The sequence below is a fragment of the Mastomys coucha genome, unplaced genomic scaffold (assembly GCF_008632895.1).
Source record: "Mastomys coucha isolate ucsf_1 unplaced genomic scaffold, UCSF_Mcou_1 pScaffold9, whole genome shotgun sequence".
NCBI lineage: Eukaryota > Metazoa > Chordata > Mammalia > Rodentia > Muridae > Mastomys > Mastomys coucha.
The window spans coordinates 333,332-343,773 of NW_022196915.1; the positions used below are offsets into that span (position 1 = coordinate 333,332).

The 10,442-nt window shown below is 44.5% G+C and overlaps 1 protein-coding gene across 5 annotated transcripts in view; it reads left to right on the plus strand.

The window, feature by feature from the left end:
- Positions 1 to 10,356, plus strand: part of Atxn7 (ataxin 7) — a 153,242-nt gene extending 142,886 nt beyond the window's left edge. For 4 of the 5 annotated variants that reach the window (XM_031362209.1, XM_031362207.1, XM_031362208.1 and 1 more), the window contains 6 exons: positions 521 to 768; positions 2,175 to 2,373; positions 2,679 to 2,800; positions 6,604 to 7,567; positions 8,296 to 8,362; positions 10,080 to 10,356. In XM_031362209.1, coding sequence (XP_031218069.1) covers positions 521 to 768; positions 2,175 to 2,373; positions 2,679 to 2,800; positions 6,604 to 7,567; positions 8,296 to 8,362; positions 10,080 to 10,189 — 1,710 coding nt within the window. In that variant the 3' untranslated portion in view covers positions 10,190 to 10,356. The remainder of the gene's footprint in view (positions 1 to 520; positions 769 to 2,174; positions 2,374 to 2,678; positions 2,801 to 6,603; positions 7,568 to 8,295; positions 8,363 to 10,079) is intronic. The other variant, XM_031362210.1, reaches the window with a different exon arrangement.
- Positions 10,357 to 10,442: the final 86 nt, after the last annotated feature.

The following is a 10,442-nucleotide window of genomic DNA, read 5'->3' on the forward strand; positions in this document are numbered from 1 at the left end:
TTTGACAAGTACACTGTAGTTGTCTTCAGACACACCAGAAGAGGGCATCAGATCCCATTATAGATGATTGTGAGCCGCCATGTGGTTGCTGGGAATTGAACTCTGGAAGAGCAGTCAGTGCTCTTAACTGCTGAGCCATTTCTCTTTATACCTTATTTTATTAGAATAGAGAAAAGCAGTTATGTTTAATTTTTGTTCTCAGTTGCCAAAAGAATACTTTACCAATATATGTTTTAAACTAATAATCACAATTTTAAGTCATCTCATTTTTAAGTGAAACTCATTAAGAGCCTGAATGAGTAAGTTGCTCTGTTTGAAACTCATTTCTGTGCTCCTCCTACAACTAGAATATGTCAGTCCAGCATCGCTGAGACAAGATTTCCATTTAGTAAAGTGGACACATCTCATCTTTGCAAAGCTCTAGGTTGCTTTTTAAATGGGGAGATTTTGGGGGATATACAGCATCTTAAACTTATAATGAAACTTACTTGGTTTTGTTTGTGTGTGTCTGTCTTTGTAGACACATTCCTTAACCCAGCGGAGAGCTGTTCAGGGTAGACGAAAACGATTTGATGTGTTATTAGCCGAGCACAAAAACAAAGCCAGGGAGAAGGAGCTGACTCGCCATCCGGATTCTCAGCAACTACCACATCCACTCAGGGACCCACATCCCACCCCTCCTCGGACGCCACAGGAGCCACACCTTCCTGCAGAATCAAAGCCTTTCTTAGCTAGTAAACCGAAACCTCATACCCCTAGTCTTCCAAGGTAAGCCGAGCCTCCAACCCTGTGCTCTGCCAGTAGAGAATGGCTATGCAGACAGCACTCACCCTGGGCAGCCATGTGTCAGGAGCGTGGGCTGCATCACGGTCATGATGGAGCTGATGTTTTTTTAAATTGGATTCTACTATAAAAACTGTTAAGTCTTCAGTAAGTTTTGACCAGGGCTCATGATTATATACATAAACACTAGCATAAAGCTACAACTACCTGCCCTGTGCCTGGTTTTTCTTAACCTTGTTAAGCAAAGCTCAGACTGGGTCTTGATTTTGTGTTCCTAGTAGGAAAGTTTCAGATGGCTTTGGCCACTTACTTCTTTTATTTTTTTGACTGTTTGCAGTAATGAGAAAGCTTGTGGACAAGCATTTAGTTTTAATAGTATCTGTTTATCAACATGGGTTTTCATTCATTTGTTTGGAACGTTGTCTTGAGCATAAAGTAGGCATTTTAGCAGCACGAAAAGCAGTGGGATAGGGTGCTTTAGCAAGAATTAACTGCACACAGCTCCAGAGACAGTGATGAAAGAATACATCTGTGCTTATGCTCATTTAAGCAAATTGAAGTGAAGGACTTTAGACCCACTCGGGGATGGGTGGCTGGAATATGAGGAGCTTCAGTGTGGGGTTAGTAGTTGGCCACAGGCTCCTGCAGGGGTGGCAGCCCTGACTGCTGCTATGTTCTTTCACCATCTTGCCTCCTCCATCAGTCACTTGGACATGTCAGGACAGCCTGACATGAGCCCTATAGTTCACAAACAAGGTAGTAGACAGTGGTCAGTGGAGGCCTCCAAGAATACAGTCAGGTCTCAGACTAAGATTCTGTAGTGTGTCCTTCCTTTTGTCATCTTCTCAAGGAAGAGTCATCTGAAAGGTCAGCTATAGTTGGAAACCACTAAGTCATAATAGATATAGGAAGGAATGATGTTTAGACTGACGATGGGAGGTAGAAGTGTCGCCTCATTCTTCCTTTCCTCCTGTCCCTTTGGGTTATACTAGCGTACGTTCTCAGTTAACCTATTTATCACTGTATAAGTCAGATACACTTAACATTATTGTGAGATGTGCAGAGCAGTCAATGAAAGAATCCTCTTCAGTTTCACATGTGTCCCTCTTTTGGGGAAGACTGAAGTGGCTGGAAGGGAGGGAAAGTTCTAAGCTACCTTTGGTTTTGTATGACAGACACTCACCTTAGAATAGTAATGCTGGGGAGAGCTGTGTGTGTGCACGTAAGCATGCACACATGTGCCCACCCTGACCTGAGCCTGCACGCTGACCTAGGGCTGCTGAAGCCTGTCTCCTCCATCCTCTATGCTATTAGACATGCGCGGGTTAAAGCTGCTGAGGAGTAGGTTGTGCTGTCTGTTCTGAGCTCTGCTGTGTTGTTCACTCATTCAGGCCTCCAGGCTGCCCAGCTCAGCAAGGAGGGAGTACCCCCATTGACCCTCCTCCAGGCCTCGAGTCTCCACACCCGCCCTTGCCTGCCACTGAGCCAGCTTCTCGGTTATCCAGTGAGGAGGGTGAAGGCGATGACAGAGAAGAGTCTGTTGAGAAACTGGACTGTCACTATTCAGGTCGTCACCCTCAGCCAGCATCGGTGAGCTGTGCATCCCCCTGCATCCGCACGCAGTGGCCTCCCCAGTGAAGCACAGGGAGGGCAATGATGGGTGCAGAGGCCTGGCTGTGGCTGTGCGTGTGGCACCTCTGCACCTCACATACTTTTTCTTCTCTTCCTCAAAACTGTTGCAGGCACTGCTTTTGCCATGGTGTGTAGCTTCTGGCACTTGAGGCATTTCAGCCCTGCCTTTTCTCTGGTGTCTTGTTCCTTTCTTGAACATGAAAGCACCTGGACTCTGTGCTGGCAGCAGAGGTGACACGCGTGTACGCTGTGCTCTCTTTCAGTTTTGCACATTTGGGAGCCGGCAGATTGGAAGAGGTTATTATGTGTTTGACTCCAGGTGGAACCGGCTTCGCTGTGCCCTCAACCTCATGGTAGAGAAGCATTTGAATGCACAGCTATGGAAGTAAGTGTCTTTTGTTGGGTGGCATGGGCGTGAGCTGACCTGCCCCAATAATGTATTTTCTTGATGGCCTCAAGGTGTGTTTTTAAGAGTATGACATGCTTATCTACACGGGAAATGGCCATTGGCTAAATGTAGAAAGAAGGCACCTACTCTTTAATACATTTATTTACTCTTTCAGTAACCACATCTTGTTCTGGGTACAGGAGTTCCAGTTGGAAGAGCTCCACATGGTATTGACCTCATCATATAGTTAGGCATGTAGGGAAACAAAAATCTGTGAAAGAAGAGAGATACTGGAATAAAAAAACAGTCGTCACTGATACCTGCTGGAAGCTAGCTACATGCTATTATTATTACTGTTATTCCCACAAGTCTTTGCTACTTGACTATAATTACCCTTTTTTCCTTGTTATTTTTTAGTCACACAACAGGTTACCGGTGGAGCCACTAGTTTCTGTTCATTTCCAAACAGAGCTGAGATGGGAAAACAACAGGTTATTTGATTCAGAGAAAGCTTTTCTGAGTTGAATGGGTCTGGAAGAGCTGTCACTAGGGAGTGAGCAGTATTGAGTTTCAGGAGGAGAAACCAATGTGTACCTAATCAGAAAAGGTGATGACAAAGGCCAGCAGACCAGGAGGCACTGACATTCGTGGGTGTAGTAGCAGTAACCTGGGCACCATTTTAAGAACAGTTGGGAGCTTGGACTTACAACTTTACACCTTGGAGTTTTTGGTTTTTGATATGCTGGGATGGAATGCAGGGTCTTGGGCAGAATAGCTAAGCACTCTATCACTTAGCTATCACTTAGCCTCCTTTGAAACATCTTGTGCATTATATATCCTAAAGGGAAGGGATCCTTGGCCACAAAAACTTGAATTCAGCGTTTCAAGTAAGCTTATTTTTATGCAACACTTCTCAAACACATTTTGTAACTGTCAAAGCAGAAGATATTTTTGTATACTGAAGAGCATTTCTAAAGCTCTTTGACCCAGGAATGTCTTTTAAAAGAGTATTTTGAGAACACTTGTGTCCACTGAGATATTTTATTACAGGGGATTCTCAAGTCATCCTCTGACCCTCCAAGAACCTCCATTGGCTAGTAGTACCTTTTGAATCGGCGATAGTGAGGCCATTTGCTTCCATGGCTTGTCAGATACAAATGATTGGTGCCTTACTGTCTAGTCAAAAAGTTTTATTTCCATGACTGTTGATAGGATCTGTGTTTGTGCCCTTGGCAAGTAGGACTCAGGGCAGCAACATGGCTCTTCTTTCTTCCTCCTGCATTCCCTTTGGTGTGGGAACAGAGCTCCTACCTGCCCTGGTAAGCAATCCACAGCCAGGGTAGAGCAGAGATGGTTTTGGTTCCTAGTGGCTTGTGTGGACAAATGCTGCGAACTTCTGAAAACGCAGATTTCTGAGGTTGATGTGGCCTCCTGCTCTGGCAGGGTCTGTCAAGGATGAATACCTCATTATTCATTCCTCCCATTCATTAACATGGACATTATTTGTTAAAGCCCCAGACTTGGCATGAAACCACAAATGACCTTGAATTTATACTCTTCCAGTGTCTAGCTTTTGGGTGCTGGGATTGCAAGTGCACCATGGCTGGTTTTATGTGGTACTGTGGATCAAACTCCCAGCTTTATGTATGTTCTGCCAACTGAATTACATACATCTCTAGCTCCGTGGCCTCTGTTTTTAAAAATCAGTGCAGCAGTGGGGAACATGTGTGTTTCAGTGATGAGCAAATACAACAGTCTTGAGGTGGATAGGAATATGGATTGGGACACAGCTTTCCAAGACAGGAGTGCTGTAAGTTGATTTCTAAGTCCCCACAGCCTTTCATATACTGGGTGAGCTTAGCACTTCTCACCCAGAAGGAACTGCCCAGAGGGCCTCTGTGAGACCCTGCAGGGTATTATCAGTGTTCAAGGTCCTATAGACTGGCTCAGCAGAAACACTTTTTATGGGAAGAGCCCTATTTAAAGCAGCACTCTCTGTCAGTAAAAGGGTATCAGTAGAGACAGTAGGTGAACCTAAAACACATCCTCTGTAGCTCCTGGGTGCTCTGCACAATTGGGAAGTTTGACCAGTGCTTTTTCTGAAGCATTGCCATGACTCAAAAGCCATCTCAAGCTCCTGTGACTTCTATGCACCCTATCTCGGTATTGATCTGGGAATGGCCTGGGCTGTCACCCAAAGGTATTTTTATAGTTTAGAATGTCAGTTTCCCTGCCTCCCACCTTCCTGCCTCCACATAGAGTACTCTGTCATTTTCTTGAATATCTTTACTTAGCTTTTTAGAGCCTTTAAAAAGAAAAAGCAGTTATATCATTTCAAGAGGTTCAGATGCTGCCTGTGGAGGAAGACTTTCCCCCCAGGATTTCAGGCAGCCTGGTTTTTAAATCCCAGTGTCACGAGCCACCTAGTGGCCATAATCAGTTACTGCATCCAGTAAGCAACCCACTCTTTTTTGTTTTGTTTTGTTTTTTTGTTTTTTGATTTTTTGAGACAGGGTTTCTCTGTGTAGCCCTGGCTGTCCTGAAACTCACTCTGTAGACCAGGCTGGCCTCAAACTCAGAAATCCGCCTGCCTCTACCTCCCAAGGGCTGGGATTAAAGGTGTGTGCCACCACTGCCCAGCAACCTACTCTTGAGTCTCACTACCCACTTAGTGGCCAAAGTTAGGTATTATATCCAGTTAGCAACCTACTTTTGAGAACTAGCCTGGGTACCTTGTGCAGAGACTGATTCTGTAGCATCTGGCTGAGGCCTAGGAATTCACATTGTACATAACAAACCTCTCAAGCAGTACTTTTGTGTCTCACAAGGATAGAGCCAGGCTTCTGTGTGGGATCCGTATTGCAGTGTGTTAGAGAGATCTAAAAACCGCCTGTGAACTCCCCTGGTATTTCCTGTATCATAAGTATCATTACTTGGCTCAAGAGATGTCATCCTGAAGCCTTGAGTGGTGGATCGTGGCCTGCACCCTCTGTCCAGCTGTTACCACCCAAGCTTTAATGCTACTATCAGGCATACTAGGTTTTCTTGTTCTCTTATACTGTCACATTTTTTTAAAATTTGGAGCTAAAATAAAAGGAAGATCTCCTGTGTTTGACTCTCCAGATAGATTTCTCATCCTCTACTGAGTACTTTGCCCAGACATTACAAACAAAATGCTTTGTTGTAACACCCAAACAAGTCTCCTTTGGATTTGTCTCCTGTGTAGTGTCCTGACCAGTAGTCACAATCTGCCTGGTAATGAAGTAACACATTCTTGCTTGAATCTTTTTAGTGTTTGAATACTATATTCCAGGCCTTATGGATAAAATGGTACATAAGGTGTCTATTACAACATCTGCAAAGGAGTAGATGATTTACAGTCACATATTAAAAGTCATTTCCAGGCCTACAAAATCTGTTACCAGGGGCCTTATACAGATACAAGCAAGGCATGGTGATCAGGGTAGACTTCTTCAAGTGAAGCGTTGAGAGTTCTTTCATTGTGGCTTGTGCTTGAGGCATAAGAAAGAGTGCTTGCTAAGGATCAGCAGTGGAGGTCTGAAGCTAGGGTGGTAGCATGTGAGCCATACATACACAGTATGTTCCCACGGTCCCCAGGAAGCATAAAGAATTGGAAGGAAAGATAAATCAGGATTGAATTTGTGTTTTAGATTGATCTTTGTGAGAATATGTTTCTCAGTGCCAATGCCCATCTAAAACCATCTATGGCAGTTGTAATGATGGTGATCATGTGTGGACCAACTTTGGTAATTATCACCCATGATGTCTCCTTTTTACAGGAAAATCCCACCAGTGCCCTGTACCACATCACCTATTTCTGCCCGTGTTCCTCACCGGACAAATTCTGTGCCGACATCACAAGGTGGGATCAGCTACTTAGCAGCAACCACTGTCTCCGCACCTCCAGTCCTGCTGTCATCCACCTGCATCTCCCCAAATAGCAAATCGGTACCAGCTCATGGAACCACGCTAAATGCACAGCCTGCTGGTTCTGGGGCAATGGATCCCGTGTGCAGTATGCAATCCAGACAAGTACCCGCTTCATCCTCATCCCCCTCCACACCCTCTGGCCTCTCTTCAGTCCCCTCTTCCCCTCTGTCCAGAAAACCTCAGAAATTGAAACCTAGCAAGTCTATAAGGCCCAAGGAGTCTTCTACTCTCAGCACTAACTGTCACAATGCGAGTAGCAGTACCAGTGGTGGCTCAGGAAAGAAACGCAAAAACAGTTCCCCACTGTTAGTTCATTCTTCCTCTTCTTCGTCATCCTCCACCTCCTCTTCTCATTCCGTGGACTCTTTTAGGAAAAACTGTGTGGCTCACTCTGGGACTCCATACCTGTCAACAGCACCATCTTCCCACAGCATTGGCTTCAACTGTGTGACAAATAAAACACATTCGGTGAGCCTCCGGCATGAGCAGGCGGGACGGGGTCCCGCTGGTATGAACCCTGCAGAGCCCATCAAGAGGATGAGTGTAATGGTGAACAGCAGCGACTCCACTCTTTCTCTTGGCCCATTCATCCATCAGTCCAGTGAACTGCCTGTCAACCCACACTCACACACTCCTCTAGACAAACTCATAGGAAAGAAAAGAAAGTGCTCTCCAGGCTCTAGCACTGTTGGCAACAGTGGCAGCAAACCTACGAAGGTGGCCAAATTGCCCGCTATGAACAACGTCCACATGAAACACACAGGCACCATCGCAGGGGCACAAGGATTGACGAACAATTCCCTCCTCCATCAGGTAGGAAATGGACTCTGATCTGGAAGTGTTTGTTGCCTCTTTCTTGGGGACTTTGGCCAGTTCTGAAGACTGTGGTCAGGTTGGTTGGTTTGCCTATAATGGATGCCCAGCTTTCATGGTAATCTTTAACAAAGGAGAGTTCATGTCCATGTGAAGTTGAATCTCCACGGAATGCCTTTCAACAGTGTTCCTGAATAAGCATCAAGCATGAGCCATAACATAGAATTAGAAGGGGGTTCCCTTTGTTCAGGCAGAGAATCATTATCCTGATGCTGTTAGAGATGGAAGCAGAGAGCATTTTCAATCTGCATAGTCATTCTAGTATGTTCTCGTGAAGAAAGCCAGGCTGAAATCAAACCGATCTAGTAAGCAATGACTTAAGACCTTTAAAAAAAAGCTTAGGATGTTTTCCATCCTGAGCAATTTCAGATGTTCTGGTTAACTCACACCCCTTCCTATGTTCAAGAGAGCCAGGAAAGATTATTTAGTATTGGCATAGCTGAAGCTTGAAATCTGTTCCAGGTGCATACTTAGAAGAAATGTATTGTGCATCCCATTAGTAGGAAGTGGCCCATTGGGTTCAGAGTAGTCATGACTTGCTTGTGCTGTGTCTTGTCTGTTCCTGGCCTTCTGATAACTTCTTCTGACTGACTGTCATGCAGTTCTGTGTTCCAGCTTCTTTTGCCCTACTTCCAGCTCATCTCTCATCTTGTTATTTCATTCATCAGGATATCTTCTCTCCTTGCTTACGAACAGGAATTGCAGCAGCAGCACCCCAGAGCCCTGACTTAAAAAGTGAGGCTCTTTTTTATGTTATTTTCCCTCTTCCTCATCTTCAGAATTTAATTGCTTAGGGCTTTTCCCAAAAATGTTGAGGCACTTCCTATTGTAATTTACTTTTTTCTAGTATTTGTGTGAATTGGTAATGTCAGAATTACTGGGGGAGGTAGCTACTTATGTTCAAAGTGGACACTTGCATTGGCTTTTTTGAACAGGGGTATTGCAAATGTGAACTTCGCTTTTATGTGTTTTGTAGTTACTCATAGTTATGATTCACGTAGCAGAAGTACAAACACAGCAAGAAACAATATACTCATCCCTCAAAACTGCCTCTGAGTGTAGTATCCTTTTGGCCTCAGACCCCACAGGAGAGGGGTTATCGTCTCTCCACATTTGTAGCATATTGTACCCTGTCTTCATTTAGACCATTACACTTGTGTCCACCTTACTTCTACCCACAGGTAACTAATGGGAGAGATGAAGGTTGAGGTGGTCATTCTAGACAGGAGGGACTAACAGTGCTTAGGGAGGGTAGGGGTGCCTATTGTCCCACTGGTATGGAGCAGCTCTTCCCTGTTTTGTTGCCAGTTGCAGAGCTGGGCTCACATGTAAATTTTCTCCTTTATGCCCCCCCTCCCCTTAGAAGTCAGCTACAGCTTACATACCTGTTGGACAATTTGGGTCATGACATGCCAGTTTTCCCTCTGCCTTTTATGATAGAGTTGGGGCTTGTCTTCCAAGAAGAGTGGACGGTCTTTAAATTTAGATTCTTAAAATCAGTCTCAACTCAAGATTACATTATAGAACGATTTTCTTTGTTGAGGATGTTTTTGTTTTTTTGCTTTTAATTATACTTCACAAATTATAGGGACCCTGTGGCTTGCAATCAGAGAACATATGTGAACCTTACAAGCTGTTTTTCTGTGGCTTTCAGAGGACATATGTGAACCTTACAAGCTGTTTTTCAACTTTATCTGTCCGTGGGAGGAATCTTATAGCTGCATACAAATCTCAGAACTCATGACTTAAAAGCACTTTAAAAGAACACTATCCCTAAAACTGGGCATGGTGGCACATGTCTTAAATCCCAGCATTCCAGAGACAGAAGCAGGCAGTTCTCTCAGGGCTACACAGAGAGACCTTGTCAGAAAACAAAAGAAATAAATACCTTCTGTAGAGAAGTAGAAACCACAAGTTTGCTATCTCTTGTGCAGAACACTTTTAACACAGTGGTGACTGAGTTAGCTAGTCTCTGACCCAAGAAGTTAAGTGTGGAGGCCAACATAGAGCAATGTGTAGCCCTTCCCTGACCTGCAAATTTTTTCTTGCATGGCTTCTAGACTTTAATTTACCCCATGGGAAGGCCAGAGTTCCCTCACTATGCTATTAGCAGTACCTTGGATGTAGGCCACCAGACCTATGTCAGCACATTGAGTTTTGTTCTGAATTGACAGCCTTGAATACCTTCAAGGACACAAGTTTAAGAACGAAAACAACAAAAAATCCACCTTAGATTAGAAGGAAAACTTGAGAGCTAAAAATTCAGACAACAGTCTCTTGTTGCCCATTTTTTTGAAGTGTGACTTTACAAAGCTTCAGGCTGGTTCTGTGATGGCTCTCCTTGGCCCTAGCAGGTCAGTGGAACTTAGGTATGGAATATCCTTGTGTAGAATGGGGAGCACAACATCTAGCCACTTACTTATGTATTTCCTCATCCCCTCTGTTTTGAAAGCCAAAGGCACGACCCTGACAGCTGACAGTACCACTGGAAGGAATAATCCAGATATTTTTGAAGACAAGTTACACCTCTGCTCAGCACTCTGGACTCCACGATGCCTTTGAGTCTCTTTTTCTAAACTCCTGTGGGCCTTCAGGGTAACCTCTGGCTGTTTGAAAAGGACTTCCTGAAGCTGTGTCTGTAGCAGTGAGTACACGTAAAGGACACTGGATCACGTTCAGCCACTGATTGCTTTCTCAGTGTTAAAGTGGTCTGGACTGCTTGCTCCCAATCTGTGAGAAGTTTGTGTTTGTTTTGTGTTTTGTTTTTTCATTTAGAGTGTATCATGGAGCCACTCTTGTAGTAGATTGGCTGGGG